The sequence below is a fragment of the Narcine bancroftii genome, chromosome 5 (genome assembly GCF_036971445.1).
Source record: "Narcine bancroftii isolate sNarBan1 chromosome 5, sNarBan1.hap1, whole genome shotgun sequence".
Taxonomy (NCBI): Eukaryota; Metazoa; Chordata; class Chondrichthyes; order Torpediniformes; family Narcinidae; genus Narcine; species Narcine bancroftii.
In genome coordinates, this window is record NC_091473.1 from 225145242 (window position 1) to 225172886 (window position 27645).

The window sequence follows — 27645 nt, forward strand, 5'->3', positions numbered from 1 at the left end:
CCTAATGAAACATCATTTTTTTACTTGCATAATCTGCAAATGTGAATCTAATTTTGATATTTTTAAATTTAAATTTAGACATACAGCATGGTGTGATGGAATTTCCCACCCCATCTCATGCCATCGGGCCATCCACACCGCCAATTCTTTGGCCACTGCCCATGAATCGGTGGTGATGTCCTAATGTCCCGCTGGGTCAGACCAACCCCTCCTGTCTCCAAACCCACCAACTTACATGGAGACAATGAGATTCCCCCCTCCCCCACTTCTCTTGTTTCTTTCACCCCACAGGAACATGCAAATCCTGCACCGACCCCTGCTGCTAGCGGCGACCATTGGCAATGTCACGCCGACGAACACGTTTCTTCACATTGCCTACGACTTCGCCACCACCATGAACAGATCGGACTGCTGGATCTGCATCCAAAGTCCAGTACACGACCTCATGGGGACACTGGTGGCCATTTGGCTCCAATGGGGATACTTGAGCAACTATCATACACTAGGGGATTGTATTTATTCTTATCATAAAAGTCATAATTATCCTTTGTTGTGCTTGTCAAATTATATGCACTTCGTCATTACCCCATTAGGCTCAGTTATCATCTATCATATATTATTGGCGTGCAGTGTGTCTTCCGAACGGGTGGATTGTAATGGACAAGCAGCATCCACCACCTGGTGGCGCTGCTGTGCTCCTGTTCGGAGGACATGCTTCCTGCAAATCAAAGTCAAAGACTCACCCTAAGCTGTCAAGGTGTCCCTTGCGTTTGGCCCACCTAAATCATCAGGTGGTGCAGTCCAAGCAGCCTGCTCAGAGTCAGCCCTTCACCCAATTTGCCCAGGTGAATCACCTCGGCTGACCCCTGCTGAGCCCCTGCACTTGGCTTCGAGCCATTGGCCACAGCAGCCAACGAGGCCCAGCCTGCCCTGAGCGATTCCCCCACCCACCACCCCATACTGCCTGCAGAGCTATAAAGGACCATGTGCCTTTTTGTTCTGCCTCTTCTGGACTCCTCGTGGCACATAAGTACCACCTTTCACACTGGGTTGGTGTGAGTCTTGAGGTTAGGTAGCAAAAGCTGTGTGGGCACATAGTTTCACCTTGATCCTAACTGTTGAATATGTATGACCATGTAATTTCCCCAGCCTTCTGTCGATTCCTCCCTCGTTATCCAAAGTGTGTATTTACCCCTTGCATATTGTGTGTATGTGTGTAGAGGATCGCCTGTTGTCCCATTTACTACATCCCCGAAATAAACATGTGCTTTGTACTTCGACTTTGGTCTAGTTCTTAACCTGTGGGACCCACACAAACCCGAACAACACATGGTAACATGCCAATTTGGGGCTACGAATCTGTGCCGCCCAATTTACACCCCATTAAGCCACACCCCGGTATGTTTTTGAAGGGTGGGAGGAAACCAGAGTTCCCGGAGAAAACCCACGCAGAAACAGGGAGAATGTACAAAGTCCTTACAGACAGCGTGGGGTTCAAACCCAGGTCCAGTCCCGATTGCTGGCACTTAAAAGGCACGCTTTACGCCAACCATGCTGCCCTATTATCTCTTTCGGTCTTGGCTTATTGTGGCAATTTAATTTTATTTTGGAGTTAGTGTGTCTTATGTATCATTATGGTGCATCCGTAACCAACTTGGCCCTTCTAGTCCACGCCAAACACTCCCATCTAACCCCAGTGACTTACACTCATTCATTATACTTATGCACATGACAATAAACTCAGATTGACTGATCTAACCCAGCCATTCTCTGGTGGGTCCTAGGGCCCCCTGTGGCCACAGCATATTCAAGTAAAAGCCTTGTTTTCTTTTTAGCTCACGTAACAAAAGAACTTGTAATGTTTTGTGTAGTTTGTAGGAGAGAAGTACAGAAGAAACCAAAACCTGACTGCTTCACAGAGAAGGGGGCCCATAAACTTTGGGCAGAGTCCTAGGAGGGCCATAGCTGAGAAAAAGGGTGAGAATAGCTGAGGTAACAAAAGGTCAACAATCTTTAACACTCACACACACTCACCTGCACTCTATGGTGGTCCGGCAACTCTCTTGGTCCAGCACGTTTGAATCTGCAGCCGTTAGTACAAACTCCTTACAGACAGTGCAGGACTTGAACCCTAGAACCGATCGCTGGCACTACAGCCCCACACTCTTACTTCCTATTTTAAGCTTTGTTCTACCTTTGATATGTTTAAATAGGGGGTTCCCTTAGGGGTCAATTTCTGTTTCCCAGCATTTTCTGTGGTCAGCAATGGCCAGGTCCCAAAGTCGCCGGATTAAAGAGGTACAACCTGTTTAGATATTTATATATATTCGTTATTATGTGCTGTGTTTGTATGTGGAGGAAACTGTTTTTTCTGGTTGTGTATGTGTAGTCTGATGATAATAAACTTGATCACAGCTAACATTTCAAGTCAAAGATCCTTCATCACAAATGGCCAGCAGAGTCGACGAAGGGTCTTTAGCCTGAAACCAGAACCCTGCTTCACCTTCTACTGATGCGTAATTTCACCATTTTCTAGGTTTATTACACAAATACCAAGATTTTACTTTTGTAAATTTTATGAACCTTCATTGCTTCAGTGTGTTGTTAATATTTAGAGCATTGCTGGACTTACATTTTCCTGCCAATTCTGAAGCCCTATCACATTGATCTAAGTCTTCCTCTAGTTGCTGTTCATCGCCCATCTGGTCTTTATCAAAGGCGATCTCTTCAGTTTTGCTCATTGTTGGTTCAGCATCTGGCTTGTAATCTGTAATCACAAGGAGACAATCCAGTGCAACAGAGTCATTGAGTTGTTCACCAAAGAAGTAGGCTCTTCAGCCCTGCATGTCCATGCTGCCCACTGTACTGATCTGCACTCATCCCATTTTACCTGCACTAGATCCGTAGCCTTCTATGCAATTTATGCCTTGCCTATGCTACACCACACCTTCTCCCCAGCCTCTGCTACACCACACCTCCTCCCCATCCTCCTGTTACCCAGTTCTATTCCCCTTCCCCACCTACCCACCACACGCACATTCCTCCCACCTTATCTCCTCCCTCATTATTCCCACCTGGCCACTATCCCTCCCTTGCACTGTTCCACCAAACTCCTTCCTTCAGCAGATAAGACCACAAGATATCGGAGCAGAATTAGGCCACTCAACCAATTAAGTCTGCCTAGCTATTCCATCATGGCTGATTTGCTATCCTTTTCAACTCCACTCTCTCGCATTCTTCCCATAACCCTTGATTACCTTCCTAGTTAACAACCCAATAACTCAGCCTGAATCGCCATCCATGGCAATGAATTCCATAGATTCACCATCTTTGTGGCAAAGTAATTTTTTCTCATTTCTTCTAAAGGAACGTGCTTGTGTTCTGAGGCTGTGCCCTCTGGTCCCAGATTCTCCCCACCATTGGAAACATCCTCTCCACGTCCACATGATCTTCACCTTCACCCTCCTCCACTATCCTTCTCACTTCCCCCCCCCCCCCACCACCACTCTATCTGCCATCGACCCTTTCCCTTTTTTGTCTGCTTTGACCTATTGTTATGTGCCAACTTCATCTCACCTGGTTCCACCCATCTTAAGTTCACCTACCACCCACTGACTCCCTCCCCCTCCCCTTTTGGACAGACCATCTTCCTTTTCCTTTCTCGGTCAACCCCAAAACAATGACTATCTATTCCCCTCCAAGGGGAGTCGCTGAGTACCTCCAGCGGTCTATTTCTCTTTCCAGCTTCCAGCATCTGCAGTCTCTTGTGCCTCCGTAAGTACATGCTCAATTGTATTTTAAATGATCTATCTCCAGGGATTATTACATTCCAAAGCTTAACCCCACTCTGTCTGAACAAATTCCCCTCTAAACCTCCTGCCTCTCACCTGAAATCAACACCCTCTTGTCTTGCCCACCATAACTGTAGGGAAAAGATTTTTTTACTCTCTGCCCTCATATCAGCTCACTCCTCAGCCTCTTCTGGCCAAGAAAACACACCCACTTATCAAGGCTTTCCTGAAAACTGAAAGACCCTCTTCCAGGCACCATTTTGGTGAATCTCATCCTCATCCTCTCAAGCATAGTCACATCCTCCTTATCGTGTGGTTACCAGAACTGTACGTAATACTCCATGCATGGTCTAAGCAATGGTTTATAAGAACATAAGAAATAGGAGCTGGAGTGGGCCATCCAGCCTGTCAAGCCTGATCTGCCATTCAATGAGATCATGGCTGATTTGATGATAGGCTCGACTCCAACTAACTTTTACCCATATCCCCTAATTCCTCTGCTATGTCAAAATCTATCCAAGCTTGTCATGGGCAGCGAATTCCATACTTTCACCATCCTCTAGGAAAAGCAGTTCCTCTTTATCTCCATCCTAAAACAACTATCCTAAATCTTGAGGCTATGCCCCCTAGTTCTAGTCTCCACTACCAATGAAAACCACTTACCTACCTCTTTCTTATCTATGTCGGAGAAACCACTCGAAGATCAGGAGATCACTTTGCCCAGCACTTCCTCTCCATCCGCAACAAAAGTGACCTCCCCGTAGCCAACCATTTCAATTCTGAGTCACGCTCTCAAGTTCACATGTCTGACCATGGCCTTTCACACCACCCCACCCTGACCACCTGCAGATTGGAGGAACAACACCTCATTTTTCATCTGGGCACTCTCCAACCCCGGGCATGAACATTGAGTTTGCTGCATTCCACTACTCAGCTTGTCTTTTTCCCCCCATCCCCCTTCACTTAACTAGTTATTCCAGTTCCTACTTCCTTTCTCTCTCCACCTAGCCTAGTCTCATCCCCCACTTCCTGCAGTCCTCCACCTATTCTCTCCCATCCTCACCACCCCCCCCCCCAACTTTTGTTCGGACATCTCTCGTGTTCCCCCACACCTTGATGAAGGGCTCAAGCCTGAAATGTTGGTGATGTATCTTTACCTATGCTATATAAAGGCCCTGTTTGACCTGCCGAGTTTCTCCAGCATTTGTATGTTTTTTCACTTAACCACGGTGTCAACAGAATCCTGCGTTTTACCTACCTCTATCTTACCTATGCCTTTCATAATTTTATAGGTTTCCTTAAGATCTGGTCTCATTTCCAAATTCCAGTGAGAACAGTCCCAGATTACTCAATCTCTCATTATAGGCCAACTCCTCATCATTGGAATCAACCTGGTGAACCTTCTCTGCACCGCCTCCAAAGCCAGTACCTGCTTCCTCAAGCATATAGAACAGAACTGCATGCAATACTCCAGTTATAGCCTCACCAGTACCATGTACAGTTGCAGCATAACCTCCCTGCTCCTTACCTCAATCTCTCCAGCAACGAAGACCAACATTCCATTTGCCTTCTTGATAGCCTGTTGCATCTGCAAACGAACCTTTTATCATTCACGCATAGAGCTCCCAAGTCCTCTGGACAGCAGCATGCTGCAATTGCTTGCCATTTAAATAATATTGATCTTCCATTTTTCCTTACTTCCTCACATTCATCAACATTGTACTCTATCTGCCAGACCCTTTCCCACGCACTTAATCTAACTATATTTTTCTGTATTTTCTGCATTATTCATTTTTCCCACTCAATTTAGTGACATCAGGAAATTTAGTAACGATAAAATCTGTCCCCTCTTCTAGATCATTTATATCATAAAGCTATAATCTGAAACAATTGCTCTTATATTCTATGGCACAGGCAAAGTTTCTTCATTGAAATTGAGTCAACAAAAATGTGCATGGATATTACACATTTTAATACTTCAAAAAGTTATCAGATTAAAATCTAGGCACTGAGCCTCGAGGTGGCTAGTTGAACGTCAAGGTGGCTAGTTGAACCTCATAAAGAGGATTGTTTCCTGGTCCGGGGATCATATTTTTGTAAAGGCACAAAGACCTTGGAGAAAGGAGTTACCATAGATAATTACAAGGATAAATTGGACTTATTTTTCTTGGAATAGAGACGCAAGTCGGAAGTTCATATCTGAGAAATTGTAGAAGCTAATTCAATTATGACATTAAAAAATGGAAGGAAAAAAGTGAAGTGGTCAGTGGGATTTGGTAGAATTCTCTTGCATAGTGTTTAATGGGCTGAATGACCTCCTACTGTTCTGTAACCTTTCTCTGATCCAAGTAGTATTTGTAGAATCTTTTCTTTCTGGTGGATCACTCTATCTCTCTCTCTCTCTCTCTCCCTCTCTCTCTCATGTTCTACACCTCTCCCATGTCCTCCATGTCCATGGTCAGCACCAAAATGAATGTTAGAGGAGGGCATTGGGGCACAGTCTGACACTTGTAAACTCACTCAGCTGGGGGGGGGGGGGTGGTGGCCTACTTGCCAAGCAGACGTAAAACTCCTCTGTCCCTCTGACGTAGCAGCTGAAAGTGCTGCTTTGATTGCATGGAGATGCTGGACACTAGTGATGCTTTATGCATGCTAGTGACGTGGGCGGGGCTGACGGCAAGTGATGGCCGCTAGTGTATGGGGACAGCACCTCTCAAGGAGGAGGCATGCCCGTGAATGCCCCACTCTCTTGGTGCTGACCATTAAGCGGTCATTCTTTGTACAATTAGGCAACTCTATGGAACAGGTATGTCATCCGACAGATGCTTGCAGAGAGGTCTTGCAGTTATTCATGTAATGTCTTAAATAAATGATCAGTTACCAAAGTAAACACTTAATCGTCGCTTACCTCCAGTCTTCTCCAAACCACTGCACCATTCCATTTTTCCATCCAGAGTATCCTGTCAAAATATATCAGGAAAGATGAAAAAAAGGTTGAGGGAAAAGAGAAACTATTTAGCCAGTCCTAATTTTTCCACAGAAACTCACATCTCTATTACTATAATTCTCCACATTTCTATGTTCCTCATTGCCTGAGCCCTCCCCCTTTCCAATGTCCATTTAGTTTAAAGCCTTTCTACAGCTCTATGCTTTCAATCTGCTAGGATACTGGCCCCAGGCCATTTAATGTGAAGGCCATCCCAAAGAAATAGGACTCTCTTTTTCCAGTGGTAATGCCAGTGATTCATGAATCATATCCTTTTTCTCCTACACCAAGTATTCTGCTTTCTGGTCTATTTGATCTGATGCCAATCTCCATTGATTCAGGATGGTCATGCATCGATTCTTACCATCAAGTTTCTGCATCAGGTACAGCACAACTGTGCATCGCTGTATAGTCAATTTTCTTCATACAAATGTTGACGAAGGGCCAGATAACAGTCCAAATGTTTAAAAGGTTCATGTTACAAAAGGGGTACAAGCACCGTCAAACCCATAATGGTATGAAAGTTAGCAAAAGAGGTTAACTCAACAATTTAAATAATAGTGTTCATTCACAGTGTTATGTGTTTGAGCAACGCGCATTACTGCACGCAATTAAAATATTGCAAAATGTGTCCATTGGTGATACGTCAATCAGGGATGAGTGCAAATTGCAAACAAGAGCAGAACAAGCATCGCTCCAAAACAAATATCTAAATATTATTCCATTACCTCATTTGCAGATGAACTCAATTCTTCCTCTTTTTTCTCTTGGTCGCCCAAGTCATCAGTGGAGTGAACAATGCAATAGAACTTGCCTAAGAGAAAAGAGGAAGTGAATTTCTTTTTTCTTAACAAATTTAATTCAATCAGACCATTCTGGCCCACACCGCCAAAATACACCCATGTGACCAATTAACCAACTATCCTTGTACGTCTTTGAAATGTGGGAGGAAACCAGAGCGCCCGCAGGAAACCCACTTCCAATGGGAGAAGTTCCAATTCCTTCCATACAGACAGTTGCAGATTTGAATCTGAGTCACTCACGCTGTAATACCTTTGTGCTAACCACTCTATTAACCATGCCGCCATTTCTCTTGCACGTTGTTAGGGAAATAACTAAGAACGTGAGCATATCTTGAATGCTGGTAACGTGAGCTAACACCTGTGCCCAAATTGCTACTTCTGTTTCCTGCAGAAAAAGTCCATCCTGCTGGGGAAAAGTCCATCCTGCTGGAGTGGAGATTGACAATCATTTCCCTGATGCAAACTGTGAGGTGGTAATACACCAAAACCCCTGCCACCTATGGTAGATGTGGGACAGGTGTATTTTCCAGTTGCTTAGACTTACTCTTACAATCCCCAACTAATACACCTGGCAAAAATACTATACCGTACTTCACTGAACAAACTATGTATTACATGAATACATAAACAAAGCATTTAATTTTATTTTCAGTCACATTCTTTGAAAACATTTAACCGTCGCTGCATCTTTAGGTACCTCCCCTTCATGGAGTGACCCAAAAGCCTAACAATAACTTTATAGATAATTAATTCCCCCCCCCCCCACCCCACAAAGTTACCAGTTAAAGCCTCTAACTGGGGTGACCCTGACTCAGCAGGGATAAGAAGACAACTTAAGAGAGTCACCCCAACGGTGAGCAGCATCTGCCAGCTCTTCACCCTGGGCAATACCATTACGGTTTCACACAACTTTATTCAAATAGCTGCTAAGAACAAGGCCCGACCAAGGCACTGGCTGAATATTTGCCCCCATCTTCACCAAAGGTTAATGTTACTTCAGAGAACATTTACAATTTTAAATGCGTATTTTTTTAATCTATTATTTTATTTTCATTACTGTTTAAAAAATTTATTTTCCTTGATTTTTTTTTCCGGGTTGCTTGAGGCTGCCGATTGCTTGACTTCTGGATACCAGGGGTTTTACTGTACATATCCCCAGATGCATGCTGCAATGGTCCAGAGGTTAGGAAATTGAGAATGAAGATGCAATACACAAATGTGCTAGAAAAACACAGCAGGTCATGTAGCATCCATAGGAAATAAAAGGTAACCAACACTTCGGGCCTTTACTTCCTATGGATGCTGCAAGACCTGCCGAGTTTCTCCAGCAAGTCTGTGTATAGCACTCGACACTGGGATCTGCAGAATGAGAATGATCTGGCCTCCTGTGGTACCTGAGAGATGCCTTTTCCATGACATCCTTGAAGAGGAATGGGAGGCTTGACAAAGGAGAATTAAAAGGCATGTTTAGTTGAAGCAAAGTGTTTGAAGATCCAGGGAGGATTCAGTATTGTGTCTGAGTCACATGCAGATGATGTGTGATTGTGTTCAACGGTGCTCACACGGCAACTATGTGTGCAGTATTGAATAACTTAAGTAATATATTTATTTGGAGCCTTCATGTTCAGTGGCACTGTTTCTCCTCTGAATGAACAGCACCTGTCAGTACTCAAACCATACAGCTGACAATTATAGGCACCGTTAACATCTTTTGCATGAGATAAGAACTGGAAAACAAGTGTTCAGGAACAAGAAACTCTCACATGAAAATGACATTATATCAACCACTTAATGTCAATTTACTTAGAAACATGCTCAGAACTGTTTCTTTCTTTCTCTTTGGCTTGGCTTCGCGGACGAAGATTTATGGAGGGGGTAAAAAGTCCACGTCAGCTGCAGGCTCGTTTGTGGCTGACCAGTCCGATGCGGGACAGGCAGACACGATTGCAGCGGTTGCAAGGGAAAATTGGTTGGTTGGGGTTGGGTGTTGGGTTTTTCCTCCTTTGCCTTTTGTCAGTGAGGTGGGCTCTGCGGTCTTCTTCAAAGGAGGCTGCTGCCCGCCAAACTGTGAGGCGCCAAGATGCACGGTTTGAGGCGTTATCAGCCCACTAGCGGTGGTCAATGTGGCAGGCACCAAGAGATTTCTTTAGGCAGTCCTTGTACCTTTTCTTTGGTGCACCTCTGTCACGGTGGCCAGTGGAGAGCTCGCCATATAATACGATCTTGGGAAGGCGATGGTCCTCCATTCTGGAGACGTGACCCATCCAGCGCAGCTGGATCTTCAGCAGCGTGGACTCGATGCTGTCGACCTCTGCCATCTCGAGTACCTCGACGTTAGGGGTGTGAGCGCTCCAATGGATGTTGAGGATGGAGCGGAGACAACGCTGGTGGAAGCGTTCTAGGAGCCGTAGGTGGTGCCGGTAGAGGTGATAAAGTGACCTCACAGTGGTGGCTACGGGTTGAGTTCAGTGAGCAAAAACTTGTTTATAATTGCCTGGTTGGTCTTATGCTCCCAGCACGGACCTGGCTGAGAACTGCGCCGGGGGCCTTGACGTTGTCGGGGTGTCACGTGGGCCGCAGAGCTTGGTGCCGAGGTCGGGGAGAATCTCCCAATGGTACCATATTGGCCGGCTACCCCGCCGTGTGCATTGACATGTGGGGCCGGTTCGCCTGCCTAATGGCAGGTGGCCATACAGCCCCACCCCCCCTCCCCAGAACCGGCGCCAATGTTCTTTTTTGCCAGGCGGCCTCACTTCTTGGGTTGAGGCGTGACCACTGGCTCATTGGGGTCGAGGTGTGCTGGCTTTAATTGGTCCACAGTAAACAGTTCCCTCTTACCACCAATGCCCAGTGTGAAGGTGGATCCTGAATGTTGGATGACTCTGCACGGCCCTTTGTACGGTCTTTGAAGGGGTGCTGAGGAAGGGCCTCATCTGATAAAAACATACTCTGCGGAATACAGCTCGCTGGGGACGTAAAATTCCCGTGTGCTGTGTCTGGGCAGTGGTGGGGGTGTGAAGGAGTCCAACTGGCCCGGAGGCAGGGAAGTAAACCGTGCATTGACTATTGTGGGTTGTGAGGTGCATTGATAAACTCACCGGGCAGGGCGAGTGGTGCACTGTAGACCAGCTCGGTCGATGATGCCTGCAGGTCTTCTTTGGGTGACGAGCAGATGCCCAGGAGTACCCAAGGCAGCTCATCCACGCAGTCGGGGCTGGTGAGGCGGGCCATAGGTGCTGACTTAAGGTGGCGGTGCAATTGCTTGACCAGTCCATTGGTCTGTGGGTGATAGGCCATTGTGTGATGCAGCTCAATTCCCAGTCTGTTGGTGAGCTGTGCCCAGAGCGTGGAGGTGAATTGCACATTGCTGGTGAGGTAGGTTGGGATGCCGAACCAGGCAACCCAACCGGTCATGTGCTTGGGAGCAGGAGTCCATGGAGGCATCTGGATCACCTCGTACCAATGAGTGGTGCGGTCTACCACCGTGAAAAGGTAATGGTTACCTCGGAAAATGGGTAAGGGGCTGACAATGTCCACATGTATGTGGCTGAACTGTTCTTGGATGTGTTCAAAATCCTGCACGGGCACTCTGGTGTGCCTGTGTACCTTGGAAACCTGGCAATGGGTGCAGGGTTTGGCCCAGTCCGCAATCTGCTTTCGAAGCCCATGCCAGACGAAGCGTTCTTCCACCATACAAACCATGGACCTGATGGAAGGGTGGGTAAGGTCGTGGATATGGTGGAAGACTTGCCTGCACCACTGCTGGGGAACCACTGGTCGCAGGGTGCTCATGGAGACATCGCACAGGACGGTATCATTACTGAGAGGAGTTGGGAGGTCCTGGAACCGCAGGCCCATGATGGCAGTCCTGAAGGCCTGCGTCTCCTCATTGGACTTCTGATCCTGGGCAAGGTGGTCATAGTCTAGGCCGGGTGTCAGCGAGCAAATGGCCGGTCAGGAGAGCGCGTCGGCGACCATGTTGTCTTTCCCCACCTTGTGCTGAATGTTGTTGGTGAACTCCGACACAAAGGACAGGTGACGCTGTTGGCGGGCCGACCAGGGATCTCTAGCCATAGCGAGTGCCTGAGTGAGGGGTTTGTGGTCAGTAAAAATGGTGAAAGGCCTCCCCTCCAAGAAATAGCGGAAATGACGCACTGCCAGGTACAAGCCCAGCAACTCACGATCAAAAGCGCTATACTTGCGCTCTGGCGGATGAACAAGTTGGCTAAAGAATGCCAGTGGTTTCCACTGTCTGTTAACCTGCTGCTCCAGGATGGCACCGATGGCGGTGGCAGAGGCATCGATGGAGAGCGCCATATGAAGGTCAGTGCATGGATGGACTAGTAGGGTAGCCTTCGCAAGGGCAAATTTCGTGGCTTCGAATGCCCTGTTGGCCTCTAGAGTCCAGGCGAGTGTCTTGTCTTTGGCCGCGATGAGGGCAAAGAGCGGCTGCGTGATGCGCGCAGTGACTGGAATGAATCGGTTATAGAAGTTGACCATACCCGCGAACTCTTGTAGCCCCTTGAGGTTATCCGGGCATGGAAACTCTCTGATTGCAGCAAACTTCGTAGCAGCTGGTGTAGCTCCTTCGGCCATGATGGTATGGCCCAGAAACTGCATGGACTCTTTTCTGAACTGACATTTGGGAGGGTTGATTGTTAGGCCAAAGTCTGCTCTCTGCTGGCGACAAGAATGTCACCGGGGCGTCATGTGGGCTGAAGAGCACGGGCTTCTGAGCTTGGTGCCGAGGTCAGGGAGAAACCCCCAATGGCGCCATTTTGGCCGGCTGCCCCGCCGCGTGCGTGACATGCAGGGCCGGTTCGCCTGCCTAATGGCGTGCCACCACAGCCTTTCACTTTAAACACCTGCTTTTCTGGCATTCCCCAAATGCTCAATTTGTAAAAGATCAGGGGAATCTAGAACTGGCATGGAAGAAGAGATGGAGCCTGGGGAAGATGAACTATAATCACATTGAATGGCAGGACAGGACTGAGAGGCCTACTGGGACTCATCTTTCCTCCTGAGCTTCATACCTGGAGCCTTGAAACCTGGGCCCTGTAAACCACCAAAGTTCAGTTTTAATTCCCATCTGTTCTAAGTTGATTGAACTCAGCAGATGGCTCTTTGGAATTATTAACAATATGTCAGACAGAAATAAAACAATGATGACTACTACTGATTACAACTCAGTGATACCTGCTACAAGAACCACCCATATGGATTTTAGTTAAGGTTGAGATCAGCCTGGGCCTCAACTCTCCCTTGCTCCCTTGCTGACCACTAGTTTGCAAGGGAAACTAAAGTCAATGGAATAAGGCTGGTAGTTTTTGTAAAATTCCATTCCGGCTCCACTGTGGGTAGACATTAGTTTAGTTAGTGCACCGAGCAATACGTGACAGAGAACTAGTATCTATGATAAACTAACATGAGATTAGGAAGTTTCATTTTTAATTAGCTGGCCAAAACTGTCAAGAATAAAAATCCCATTTGGACTGAAGCATTCTCAGTGAAGTATGAATTCAGTTTTCAATGGGGATAGGATATGACAAAAAACAAATGCCTGGTATTGATGTCTCACAATCTTCCACAAAGCCACAGAATGACAAATCTCACTAATACACAGGGAGGGATACCCTTTAAGATTAGTTGAAGCCCACTGAGAGAAATTCAAGTTCAACAAGAAAGTTTGCAGGTGCTGGCATTAAGTGCAATACACAAAGCAGCTGGAGAAACCCAGCAGGTCATGCAGCATCTATTGGAAGAGGAGGGTAACCACCTTTTCCAGGGTTGGCCCTTTCACTGGACCACAGTTCAAATTCGTTTTATCATTTGACTGTACGTATACAACCAAGCAAAACAGCATTTCTCCAGACCATGGTGTACCCACATACACAACACATAATAATCACATCTATACATAAAGATACAAATTAAAATAAATGCACACAGATATTTTGGAATATTTACTCGGTTATAAGAAACTGTTCAATCTCACAGTCTGCAGGAAGAAACTATTTCCCAGCCTGGCATTCCTTATTTTGGCTTGACCTGAAATGGAAAGGACTACAATTCCTTCTTCATAATGAAAGGAGAAAACACTTGCCATCTGTGCTGTTGAAGGCATAGTTCCCAAGGCGCAGGGTGGTACCACACTGGTGGCAGGTGAAGCAACCCCGGTGGAAGAAGTGGCCTTCGGCACTGAAACGTTCCACCACGTAGACCCGCTTCTTACACAGATAACAGATCTCACTGCTGCTGGGTACTTCTGCCTGCCTGAAGGAGTCCTGGGACACAGAGTGACAACACAAAGTATTCAGGAACAGCATAAGATATACATATTTTTATGCGCAGCTTGTTGTTGGTATGGACTGTGCAACCCAAAAGTCAGCAGGTACTTTCAAAGGGAGTTTTGAACACAGGAAGGGAACCCAATGTTGGAGAATGTACAGTCATGCACTTTGGTAGAAGGAATAAAAGGACAGACTATTATTTAGATGGAGAAAAAATTCAAAATTCAGAGGCGCAAATCGACTTTGGAGTCCTTTCAGAGGATACCCTAAAGGTTAATCTCTAGGTTAAGTCGGTGGTGAAGAAGGCAAATGCAATGTTGGGATTGGATATACAGGGATGTGAAGTTGAGGCTTTATAAGGCATTGTGAGACCTCATTTGGAGTACGGGGTAGTTTTGGGCTGCTTATTTAAGAAAAGATGTGCTGGCATTGGAGATTTTAGAGAAGCTTTGGATTTCTGGAATGAAAGGATTAGGAGATGAGGAATGCTTGATGGCTCTTGGACTGTACCATTTGGTTTACAAAATAGGTGAGGCAGTTCATTAAGAAGAAGGAAGCATATATTAGATTTAGGAAGTAAAAAACTTGAAAGATGTGAAAATTCTATGGGTAGTCAGGAAGGAACTTAGGAGACCAAGAAGGGGGCATGAGAAGGCCTTGGCAAGTAGGATTAAGGAAAGCCCAAAGGCATAGTACACATATGTGAGGAACAGAAAGATGACAAGAGTGAAGGTAGGGCCACTTAAGGATAAAGGAGGCAACAGGTGCCTGGAGGTGGACGAGGTTGGGGAGGTCCTAAAATAATATTATGCTTCAGTATTCACCAGAGAAAAGGACCTTGGTCAAGATGAGGTTCGAATAGATCATGTGCTGGGCCATGTTGAGATTAAGAAAGAGAAAGTGCTGGATCTTCTTACAAACATTAAGATTGATAAATCCCTGGGACCGGACAAGATGTACCCAAGGATGCTATGGGAAAGGTGGGACAAGATTGCTGGGGTGTTGACAATGATCTTTGCCTTTTGTTTGGCCTCAGAGAAACAGTCAAAGGATTGGAGAATGGCAAATGTGGTTCCCTTGTTTAAAAAAAAGATAATAGGAAGAATCCTGGGAATTATAGACCAGTGAGTCTTACAATACTGGTGGGCAAACTATTGGAGAATATTCAAGAGCATTTAGAGAAGTAGTCTTCTCAGGGATAGTCAGCAAGGCTCTGTGAGGGGAATGAAATGCCTCACAAGCCTATTTGAGTGTTTTGAGGAGGTTTCAAAAGAAATTGATGAAGGTAGGCAGTAGATATGGTGCATATGAATTTTAGTAAGGCATTTGATAAAGTCCCCCATGGGAGGCTCACTCAGAAAGTCATGAGGCATGGGATCCATGGAACCTTGGCTGGGTGGATTCAGAATTAGCTTGCCTGTAGAAAGCAAAGAGTAGTATTAATCAGAAGGTACACTGCTCACAGGTGAGTGATGTGGAGTTCTGCGGGGATCTATTCTGGGACTCCTGCATTTTACGATTTTTATAAATGACCTGGACAATGAAGCAGAGGAACAGCTCAATGAGTTTCAGATGATACAAAGGTTGGAGGAGTTGTGGATCGTGTTGAAGGTTACAACAGAATATCAGCAGGATGCAGAGTTAGGCAGAAAAGTGGCAGATGGAGTTCCATCCGGAGAAGTGTGAGTTGATGCATTTTGGAACGTCAAACCTTAGGAGTGTGGATGAACACAGGGACCTTGGGGTCCAAATCCATACATCTCTCAAGGTTGCCATGAAGGTTGAAAGGAGAGTTAAGAAGGCCTATAGGAAGCTGGGCTTCTTTATTCAGTGAGTTGAGTTCAGGAGTCATGAGGTAATATTGCAGCTCTATAAATCTCTGGCGAGACCATACTTAAAATAATGATATCAGTTCTGGTCATCTCATTTCAGTAAGAATGTGGAAGCTATGGAAAGGGTGCAGAGGAGATTTACCAAGATGTTGCCTGGATTGGGTTGGGACTTTTCGCTTTGGAGTGAAGAAGGATGACGGGTGACTTAATAGAGGTCTACAAGATTTTGAGATGCATAGATAAGGTGGTCAGTCAATGCCATTTTTCCAAGGCAGGAACAGCAAACACCAGAGGAATTGTGTACAAAATGGAAAGTTAAGGGGTGACATCAAGGGTGTTTTTTCAATTTTTAGACAGTTGTGGGTGCCTGGAATGCACTCTCAGGGGTGGTGGTGGAGGCTAGAACAATAGGGGCATTTAAGAGACACTTAAACAGGCTCATGGATGAAAGAAATATAGGGTTATGAGGTAGGGAGGGTTTGGGTTATTTTTTGGTAGGTCAGCACAACATCATAGGCCGAAGGGCCTGTTCTGTGCTGTAATGTTCCACGTTCTATGTTTTTAATGAGGGGGAACCACATAGAAGCACTTCAAATGTTGAAAGGTCTGAACAGAGTAGATGTAGCAAAATTGTTTCCTATGGCAGGGGAGTCAAGAACAAGAGGGGACAACTTCAGGATTGAAGGATTCCCATTTAAAACAGAGATGCAAAAGTATTTCTTTAGCCACAGAGTCGTGAACCTCTGGAACTTGCTGCTATAGGTGGCTGTGGAGCCCAGGTCTTTAGATGTATTAAATGCTGAGATTGACAGCAATCCAAATGATCAGGGTATCAAAGGTTATGTGGAGAAGGCAAGGGAGTGGGAGAATGGTTCAGCTCATGATGGAATGGCGGAGCGGACTCATCAGGCCAAATGGCCTACTTCAGCTCCTACATCTTATGGCATTATTTTTCCAAGGCTAAGGGTGGAGATTTGAAGGAGAAAGAGAACAAGAAGTAAATGGAACTAGTTGGATATATTTTTCAGAGAGCCAGTTCAGCTGTTATGGAGCAATCATCATTTGCCATTACTGTAAAAAACTATTATTTCATGAGGTACAATGCAGTTTCTGTTTGAGAATAAATAAGTAATACATTCCAGAACTCTAGGACCATATCCAAAACAATATGGAGGCAAAGACCCTAACCTGTATCTCAATAAACTTCTTCGGATTCTCTTTCTGTTCCTCTCTGCTCTCAATCCATGGCGAATGTTCCGCTGTTTGCCCAACCAAAAACCTATCCTGATCGTCCGTCATTAACCTCCCTTGTTCAGCCTCTTTCTAAATGCAAATTAAATTCTGTCAGTTTGGACAGCTTAAACCATGTAGAAAGTTCCTGTTTTGAGAATTCAACATTGTTTGCAACTTGAGAATTCACTAATTGAACCTTGCTTGGTTGAAATATGAATGACACAGCATCTTCAAGACCACTCACAAAGAGATGCATGCATACATGATGGGGTAGATACGACTGAGTCAACACTTTTGCATAATACAGCTGACACCAACTCTGTAGCCCATTTAAAATATAGGACAATAAAATAGAATTAAAAGTTCTTTCATTTTGAACCATTTTACACAAGCAATGAAAGTTTACGTCCACACATTTATAATAATATATTAATACGTACCAGTAAGGTTGAGTAGACTGGGTCTTTATTCATTGGAGCGTAGAAGGTTGAGGGGGGATTTGATAGATGTATTTAAAATTATGAGGGGGATAGATAGAGTAGATGTGAATAGGCTTTTCTCTTTGAGGGTAGGTGAGATTGGAACGAGGGGTCATAAGTTAAGTGTTAGGGGGCAAAAGTTTAGAAGTAACTTGAGAGGAAGCTTCTTCACTAAGAGAGTGGTGGCTGAGTGGAATGACCTTCCAGAAGAGGTGGTTGGCAGCAGGGTCAGTTTTGTCATTTAAGAGAAGGTTGGATGAATGCATGGATGTGAGGGGATTGGAGGGTTATGGGCAGGGAGCGGGTAGGTGGGACTAGAGGAGATCCCTTAGATCAGTGCAGACTTGAGGGGCTGAGATGGCCTGTTTCCATACTGTAATTGTTATATGGTTATAATAATACTGGAAATAATGCATATTTTAACCCATTTATTACCTATCTCTGAAATAAAAGTAGGAAATGTTGGAAATTCTCTGCAGCATGTGGAGAGAGACAAATATCCAAAAGGTCATTGACCTTCGACTTTCTCCTATTTCTCCTTCAACATCAAGAGTCTGACCAGCTGAGCATTTCTAACATGATGCAGATTTCCAGGTTCTTGATTTTCAATCATTTTTCTCAAGTTACATTTTGTTGCATTGATCAGATTATTTCTGAAATAATTCATTACCGGATAAAACTCACAGCAGAACCTGACCTTCTGTTGCTTTTTCTCGGATTCATTGTCAAAATCTGTTTTTTTCTAGAAGACAAATCAGAATGTCAGAAGACTTGCACACTCCAAAACATCAAGTTCCTTCCTTCATGTTCATTTTGCATCATGAAACACTTAGAAAACATTACAACCTCTTAAATCATTCCAAGACACTTGGCAAAATATTACAATGTTTAATTTAATTTGGAGCTAGAGCACAGTAACAGGCCCTCTGGCACACGAACCCATGCTGCTCAAATATACCTAAGTGACCAATTAATCCATTAACCCCACAAGTCTTTGGCAAGTGGGAGGAAACTAGGGCAGCCAGAGGAAACCCACGCAGGGATGGGAAGAAGGTACAAACTCCCTACAGACAGCGTCGGATTTGAGCACAGGTCACTGGCTCTGTAATAGCATTGTGCTAACTACAACATTATCCCTGCCCCACTAAACGTAAATGTAAAATTTGACCTGTGCAGATATTAGGTCAATGAACAAAGGTTTGACCATTAAGGAGAAGCTTAAGGAACCTCTTGAAAGATGACCGAGAGGGAGAGAGATTTAGGAAGGGAATTCTAGGGCTTGACATTTTGGGATATTTTTTTCCAAATTGAGGCATTGGTTAACTGTGACCGAATACGAGTTGGTGCACTCAAGAGCAATGGGCAAACAGTAGTAACTTTAAGATATGTTCAGGAATGGGTGGGCTGCTTTACATTTATGAGGGTAGAATGAAGAAACCCAACTTGATTGGAATAATTCCAGAGTTAACAAAGAAATGGGTGAATGGTCTAGCAGCAGAAAAGAGGTTGGTCAAAGCTACCGCTTACAGGTGGCACAAAAATATAATCCAAAATTCACCTACGAGTCAATAATTAATCAGGGTAGCAAATATGCAGCTTGATTTTAGACTACTGTCAGCAAGAAAGGAGTCAGTGTCCAGGGAAAGGAAGTTGTAATCAAATCCACATGTACATCCATGGCCAGCCAAGTGGGTGGTAACTGAGCAATTGCAGAGCTGATGCTCAGCTTGTGTAGCTGAGGTGAGGGCAAGCTGTCTTCAACTGATCATCTGTGTAATAACGAGGGACACATATCCTTTGCATCTTCAGTTTAATACTCCTTCTATTGCCTGCTGTCTTCAGTTTTCCAGCACCCAAGGTCTGAAATCGTTGAATCTCCCCATCTCTCTGTTACTCCCTAAACCTGCTGGGTTACCAGAAATCAAATACTTAACTGGTGTGTGCCACACCTTAGACACTTCATTACATTAAAGATGTTCTAATGTGAAAGCATTTGTTCTATCTTCCCATTTTAACACAAAGGTGTGCCAAATCCTTTTCTCATGATCGGTGGAACATGGACTTAAGGACATCAAGACTGTTCATTAAAGGTTTGAATATCTTGTTCTAAAATATTAGTAAACTATATATAAAGTGCAGTCCAGTGCAGACCACGAAGGATGTGGGTAATGGAACTCCAATGTAGATTCCAATTTCCTCAAACTAGAAAATACGTGCAGTATCATCAATGTTCATCCACAAGACTGTGCTTGCCTCCAATTCAAAGAATTCATGGACTCATGGACTTACAAGAAATTTTATTCTGTCACACACCAGAAGAGAACTAGGTTGACGCAATAATTTTCAAGAAGTCATCATTCAGACTTAAGAAGGTCGAGATAATGACAAAACTGGCATCGTATTGGTATGGTTTTTTTTGGGGTAGCAGTACTTCCTTCCATACAGAGAATATCTCTGACAGGAGGCAGTCATTGTTACATTTATACAGGGTACTGATGAGGTCACCCCTCAATTACTCTGAAGATTTGGATCTCTTATTTAGTAAAGGATAGACTGGCATTGGAGGCACTCCAAAGGTAACTCACAAGGCCAACTCTTAGGAGGATTGTCACAGAGTCAGAGCACTAAAACAGCCCCATTGCCCACCAAATCTATGCCATCCATTAAGCATACATTCACTCTAATCCCTATATTGATACCTTTTCCTTATTCTGCTCTTCCCCCACTCTGATTCCCATCGCTCACATACAGACTTTGGGCAATTTAAATAATCAATTAATCAGCACATCTTTGGGATATGGAAGGAAACCGGAGAACCTGGAGGAAGCCATTGTGGTCACATGCAGACAGCGCCGAAGATGAGATCTGGCTGGCATGGCACAGTCAGTGAGGCAGTTAGCATGACGCGATCAGGACTGGGGATTCGAATCCCGTGGCATCTGTGCAGAGGTTTTACATTCTCCCTGTGTCTGCATGAGTTTCCTCTGAGTGCTCTGGTTTCCTCCCACTGTTCAAAAAATGTATGGGGAAGGAAGGCGGGGTGGGGGGGGCGGGGTTTGTAGGTCAATTGAGTGTAATTGGGCGGTATGGATTTGTAGGCGAAAGGACCTGTTACCATGCCGTATGTCCAAATTAAAAATAAGAACCAGGGAACGAGAGCTGTGAGGCAACAGTTCTGTAGCCTTCTTTGTCCAGTTTCCTTCATTTTATTCACTCTGGCCACTGGAAAAAACAAAAAGTGTCACCCAAGTAGCAAATTTGCTTCAACCTTTTCTGTTGGTGGAGCTAACACTGAGATCACAGTCACATAGGTAACCAGTCACAAGGTCTGAACTTACAGGGACCTTCTCTTTTCAAAAAAAAAGTGATACAACATAATAAGAGGCCCCTCAAGCCCATGAGCTTTATGCTGCCCAAATACACCAATTAACCTCCAAACCCCAGATATATATTTATGGATGGTGGGAGGAAACGGGAGCACCTGGAGGAAACCCAGGCAAGTCATGGGGAGAATGCCCAAACTTGTTACAGACAGCACAGGATCCAAATCTGGATCGCTGACACTGTAAAAGCGTTGAGCTATTCTCCGTACCAAAGGAAAGTTAGAGGTGATGCAAACCTGGAGCACAAGGTCAAGGGGAGGGCAAGATTTATCCACCCACCAACAGGAAGAATCAGAAAATGACAATTCTGTAGCACAATTAACAATTCCTGCACATGTCCTTGAACAGCTTCTTGAGTCAAAAGACTCGACAAGTGCAACACTTTAAATTACCAGTGAGCTTCGTTTGTTGGCCACATTTTTCCGTAGCGTGCCTAGGAACAAGAGGGCTGACTTAGCGGACGCCAAGTTTATCGTCTTCTTTTTATTCGAGTCTTGTTGTCCTGAAATGGACAATAGTAGAGCTTTTGTGCTTCACCTGCCAGATGTAGCATCATTAAGAAGGCACTGAAATTCTCCACAAAACCCACCTGGAGATAAATTCTTGAAGAACTCATTGAATTGGGTCAGATACATAACCATGCTGAGTTTGTCAGGACAGGATAGAGCAGCCATCTCTCTCCCGGTCATTATCGGTGAGATTCCAAACTCACTTTCTGCAATGTTAAAGGCTAGTTGGTTGTTTTCAGCTACAGATTCCTCTTTCAAACTTTCAAAGTTTCTGCAGAATAAAAAGATAGTTTAGTAGAACAATAATAATTATCTTAAGTCAAACATCCAGAATTGCTGGAAGACCATTAACTCGGTCGGTGAAAGACGCACTTTGGTCTGCCCAAAACTTGTTGGTCTTTCAGCAGGAGGAGATGTCCATGCTGGAATGCTGTGGTATTGGTGGACAATATCATGAAATGAAGGTGCGGTATATACGTGTAATAGGGTTAAGATATTGGATACTTTGAAACAATTATTATAACTATAGAGTAGACTTTTGAATGATTGCTGTGACTTACTGAGAAATGGATATTGGAACCCCCCACCCAGACAGGTTAGCTGCAACTAACAACATTCCAGACAACTATCCATTTTCACCTCTTCCACAAAGCCATCTCCTGGTCCTCTGCGCACTACAAGTTTGCAGACGATGCCGCTTTAGTTGCCCATTCAGAGCCAGCTCTTCAGCGCTTGACGCCCTGTTTTGCGGAAACTGCCAAAATGTTTGGCCTGGAAGTCAGCCTCAAGAAAACGGAGGTCCTCCATCAGCCAGCTCCCCACCATGACTACCAGCCCCCCCACATCTCCATCGGGCACACAAAACTCAAAACGGTCAACCAGTTTACCTATCTCGGCTGCACCATTTCATCAGATGCAAGGATCGACAACGAGATAGACAACAGACTCGCCAAGGCAAATAGCGCCTTTGGAAGACTACACAAAAGAGTCTGGAAAAACAACCAACTGAAAAACCTCACAAAGATAAGCGTATACAGAGCCATTGTCATACCCACACTCCTGTTCGGCTCCAAATCATGGGTCCTCTACCGGCATCACCTACAGCTCTTAGAACGCTTCCACCAGCGTTGTCTCCGCTCCATCCTCAACATTCATTGGAGCGACTTCATCCCTAACATCGAAGTACTCAAGATGGCAGAGGCCGACAGCATCAAGTCCATGCTGCTGAAGATCCAGCTGCGCTGGGTGGGTCACGTCTCCAGAATGGAGGACCTTCGCCTTCCCAAGATCGTGTTATATGGCGAGCTCTCCACTGGCCACCGTGACAGAGGTGCACCAAAGAAGAGGTACAAGGACTGCCTAAAGAAATCTCTTGGTGCCTGCCACATTGACCACCGCCAGTGGGCTGATATCGCCTCAAACTGTGCATCTTGGCGCCTCACAGTTCGGCGGGCAGCAACCTCCTTTGAAGAAGACCGCAGAGCCCACCTCACTGACAAAAGACAAAGGAGGAAAAACCCAACACCCAACCCCAACCAACCAATTTTCCCCTGCAACCGCTGCAACCGTGTCTGCCTGTCCCGCATCGGACTTGTCAGCCACAATCGAGCCTGCAGCTGACATGGACATTTACCCCCTCCATAAATCTTCGTCTGCGAAGCCAAGCCAAAGAGACAGCGATGGGAATGTATAGATAGGAAGCAATGGGAGGGAAGAGACGTTGAATGGTTTTCCTTTTGTAAATAAAGTCTAATTTTGGTTAAAAAATACTGTCCTCTTTCTCTCATTTTAAATAACCATTGCCTTGAAACCATACTTTATATAAAGCCAGAACTGAAAGAGAGCTGGTACAAGATGGCGCAAGCTAGTGTTAAGAGCATGGGAGAGAGTGCCTAGAAACCACAGGTTAATCAGTTAATGTTAGTAAGACAACAGTATCAGTAAGAAAGGTACAGTTACTTACACTGACCTACTACCCTCTGGCAGACGCTACAGGTCAATCAAGACAAGAACAAACAGACTCAGAAACAGCTTTTTCCCCCAGGCTGTCACTACACTGAACACACATATCCACAAATTCCCCTCTCTGTCCTCTACATCTATTATACATACAGCCGACACCCCCCCTCCATTCACATAAAGGACATATACGGCACTGTAAATTAAATTTTTTATTTAACTTCTGTGGTGCTGCCTGTGGTTGCGTCGCTGCATTGGTAACCTTGTCTTCTTTTTCTTTGGCTTGGCTTCGCGGACGAAGATTTATGGAGGGGGTAAAAAGTCCACGTCAGCTGCAAGCTCGTTTGTGGCTGACAAGTCCGATGCGGGACAGGCAGACACGATTGCAGCGGTTGCAAGGGAAAATTGGTTGGTTGGGGTTGGGTGTTGGGTTTTTCCTCCTTTGCCTTTTGTCAGTGAGGTGGGCTCTGCGGTCTTCTTCAAAGGAGGCTGCTGCCCGCCAAACTGTGAGGCGCCAAGATGCACGGTTTGAGGCGTTATCAGCCCACTGGCGGTGGTCAATGTGGCAGGCACCAAGAGATTTCTTTAGGCAGTCCTTGTACCTTTTCTTTGGTGCACCTCTGTCACGGTGGCCAGTGGAGAGCTCGCCATATAATACGATCTTGGGAAGGCGATGGTCCTCCATTCTGGAGACGTGACCCATCCAGCGCAGCTGGATCTTCAGCAGCGTGGACTCGATGCTGTCGACCTCTGCCATCTCGAGTACCTCGACGTTAGGGGTGTGAGCGCTCCAATAGATGTTGAGGATGGAGCGGAGACAACGCTGGTGGAAGCGTTCTAGGAGCCGTAGGTGGTGCCGGTAGAGGACCCATGATTCGGAGCCGAACAGGAGTGTGGGTATGACAACGGCTCTGTATACGCTTATCTTTGTGAGGTTTTTCAGTTGGTTGTTTTTCCAGACTCTTTTGTGAAGTCTTCCAAAGGCGCTATTTGCCTTGGCGAGTCTGTTGTCTATCTCATTGTCGATCCTTGCATCTGATGAAATGGTGCAGCCGAGATAGGTAAACTGGTTGACCGTTTTGAGTTTTGTGTGCCCGATGGAGATGTGGGGGGGCTGGTAGTCATGGTGGGGAGCTGGCTGATGGAGGACCTCCGTTTTCTTCAGGCTGACTTCCAGGCCAAACATTTTGGCAGTTTCCGCAAAGCAGGACGTCAAGCGCTGAAGAGCTGGCTCTGAATGGGCAACTAAAGCGGCATCATCTGCAAAGAGTAGTTCACGGACAAGTTTCTCTTGTGTCTTGGTGTGAGCTTGCAGGCGCCTCAGATTGAAGAGACTGCCATCCGTGCGGTACCGGATGTAAACAGCGTCTTCATTGTTGGGGTCTTTCATGGCTTGGTTCAGCATCATGCTGAAGAAGATTGAAAAGAGGGTTGGTGCGAGAACACAGCCTTGCTTCACGCCATTGTTAATGGAGAAGGGTTCAGAGAGCTCATTGCTGTATCTGACCCGACCTTGTTGGTTTTCGTGCAGTTGGATAATCATGTTGAGGAACTTTGGGGGACATCCGATGCGCTCTAGTATTTGCCAAAGCCCTTTCCTGCTCACGGTGTCGAAGGCTTTGGTGAGGTCAACAAAGGTGATGTAGAGTCCTTTGTTTTGTTCTCTGCACTTTTCTTGGAGCTGTCTGAGGGCAAAGACCATGTCAGTGGTTCCTCTGTTTGCGCGAAAGCCGCACTGTGATTCTGGGAGAATATTCTCAGCGACACTAGGTATTATTCTATTTAGTAGAATCCTAGCGAAGATTTTGCCTGCAATGGAGAGCAACGTGATTCCCCTGTAGTTTGAGCAGTCTGATTTCTCGCCTTTGTTTTTGTACAGGGTGATGATGGTGGCATCACGAAGATCCTGAGGCAGTTTACCTTGGTCCCAACAAAGCTTGAAAAACTCATGCAGTTTGGCATGCAGAGTTTTGCCGCCAGCCTTCCAGACTTCTGGGGGGATTCCATCCATACCTGCTGCTTTGCCACTTTTCAGTTGTTCGATTGCCTTCTGTCATAAATCTCGTTGTATAACTTGTACAATGACAATAAAAAGCTATTTGATTTGATTTGATTTGATTTGAGGTAACAAAATGTGAAATTATCTAAAAATGGGCATGCAAAAATCTTGGAGACGCAGGAGAGAGAATCTGGAATCTTAAATAAAGAAACAGCTGGAGGAATTTAGCAGACAAGCAGTATTGATGGAAGAAAATCTGTGGAACCAAAATGCATCCTGTCTTCCTCCTTAGATGCTGCCTGACCCACTCGGATCCTCCAGCAGTTTGGTGGGTTTTTTTTTTTTGCAAGCATAAACATCGATTTGGTTTTCATTGCAAAAGATTCAGGACCTTCACAGGGAAGAGACTGTCATAACCCAACTTCCAACCAAACACTACCCAAATCACTAAAATTTCTCAAAGGCACAATGTCTTACTCGGTGGGACACAGGCCGATTATTTAGGAATGTGAATGAGCAGTCCAGTGATTTAAGAGCTGCCTTGTGAAGAATGCCAATGTCAGGAGTGTCTCTTTCAATCTGAAGGGAAGCAAGATTCAAAGAAGCTATCTGAGACTGGGAAAACATGAGGTAAACTTTAATGATAGGGGTATTGTAAGGCAGGTGAACAAGCTGAAGTTGTAGATAGACACTTGGCAGTATGACGTGGTAACGATTTGTGAGTTGTGGTTGCAGGAGGGTTTGACTGGCAGCTAAATATTCCTGGATTTCACTACTTTAGGTGTGATAGAATTGGAGGGACAAGGGGGGGGGGAGTGTGGTATTGCTTGTCAGGGAAAATATTACAGCAGTGCTTAGGTGAGATAGATTGAAGGGCTCCTCAAGGGAGGCGGTATGGGTGGAATTGAGAAATGGAAAAGGAGGTTACACTTATAGGGTGGTATTATAGACCATCTAGCGCGGAGCGAGAAATAGAGGAGCAAATTTGTAAGGAAATAGCAGATATTTGTAATAAGCACAAGGTTGTGTTAGTAGGGGATTTTAATTTTCCTAATATAGATTAGGAAACAAATTCTGTGAAAGGGCTGGATGGATTAAAATTTGAAAATGTGTGCAGGATAGTTTTTTGCAGCAATACGTTCAGGTACTGACTAGAGAAGGGGCAGTGATAGATCTACTCTTGGGGAATGTGATAGGCCAGGTGACAGAGGAATGTGTTGGGGAGCACTTTGGATCCAGTGATCACAGTACCATTAGTTTCAATATAATTATGGAAAGGGATAGGTCTGGTCCAAAGATTGAGATTTTTGAGTGGGGAAAAGCCAGATTTGAAGAGGTGAGAAAGGATTTGTGAGGAGTGGATTGGGATGATATTTTTTTATGGGAAAGATGCAGAGAATTGGAGGTCTTTTAAAGGTGCGATTTTGAGGGTACAGAATCTTTATGTTCCTGTTAGGATAAAAGGCAGAGCCAAAAGTTCGAGAGAGCCATGGCTTTCAAGGGATATTAGAAATTTGGTTCGAATAAAAAGTGAGGCCTACATTAAATATAAGAAACAAGGTGTAAATGAGATGTTTGGAAAAGACATTGATTGCAAAAAGAACCTTAAGAAAGAAATTAGGAAAGCGAAAAGGTACGAGGTGGGGTGAAAATAAATCTGAAGGATTTTTACAAATATATAAATAGCAAAAGGAGAGTGGTCCTTTAGAGAATCAGAGCGGACAACTGTGGGAGGAGCCAAATGAGATGGGGGAGATATTGAACAAGTTCTTTTCTTCGGTTTTCACTAGGGAGAAGGATATTGAGTTGTGCAGGATAAGGGAAGCAAAAGGGGTAATTATAGAAAATGTAGGGATTAGGAAAGAGGGGGTATTAGAGCTTTTGAAGCATATAAAGGTGGATAAGTCTCCGGGCCCAAATGGGATTTTTCCCAGGACCTTCAGGGAAGTCAGGGAAGAAACACCAGAGGCGCTGATAGTGATTTTTCAAAAGTCATTAGAGAGGGGCGTAGGGCCGGAGGATTGGCGTATCGCACGTGGTTCGATGCCTCTGGGAGTTGTAGTGCCAGTACACATACAACATAGTAACAAGCCATTTCAGCCCTCGTCCCTTTGCTGCCCAATTACATCCAATTGACCTGCAACCCCGGTACGTTTTGAACAATGGGAGGAAACTGGAACACCCAGACGAAACCCACGCAGACATGGGGAGAATGTACAAATTCTTGACAGCGCCAGATTCGAACCAAGGATGCAGTCACTGTAAGAGCGTTGCACTAACTGTGTCGCCCTTGACATTCTCTCCCTTTGATGGCGAGGCAGTCAAAAGAAATATATCTGTGTCCAAACGTTGCTGTTTTAGACAGATTCCAAAGAAATGCA

General features: G+C 45.1%; 1 protein-coding gene across 9 annotated transcripts in view; it reads right to left on the reverse strand.

The window, feature by feature from the left end:
- The window catches only part of LOC138764965 (F-actin-monooxygenase mical1-like), a 155857-nt gene that overhangs the window by 34721 nt on the left and 93491 nt on the right, over nt 1-27645 (reverse strand). For 6 of the 9 annotated variants that reach the window (XM_069941477.1, XM_069941478.1, XM_069941483.1 and 3 more), the window contains 8 exons: nt 21387-21577; nt 21190-21299; nt 18085-18156; nt 16891-17025; nt 13684-13864; nt 7506-7591; nt 6700-6751; nt 2633-2767 (listed from right to left, as the gene is read on the reverse strand). In XM_069941477.1, the coding sequence (XP_069797578.1) occupies nt 2633-2767; nt 6700-6751; nt 7506-7591; nt 13684-13864; nt 16891-17025; nt 18085-18156; nt 21190-21299; nt 21387-21577 (962 nt within the window). The remainder of the gene's footprint in view (nt 1-2632; nt 2768-6699; nt 6752-7505; nt 7592-13683; nt 13865-16890; nt 17026-18084; nt 18157-21189; nt 21300-21386; nt 21578-27645) is intronic. The other 3 variants (XM_069941484.1, XM_069941481.1, XM_069941482.1) reach the window with 2 other exon arrangements.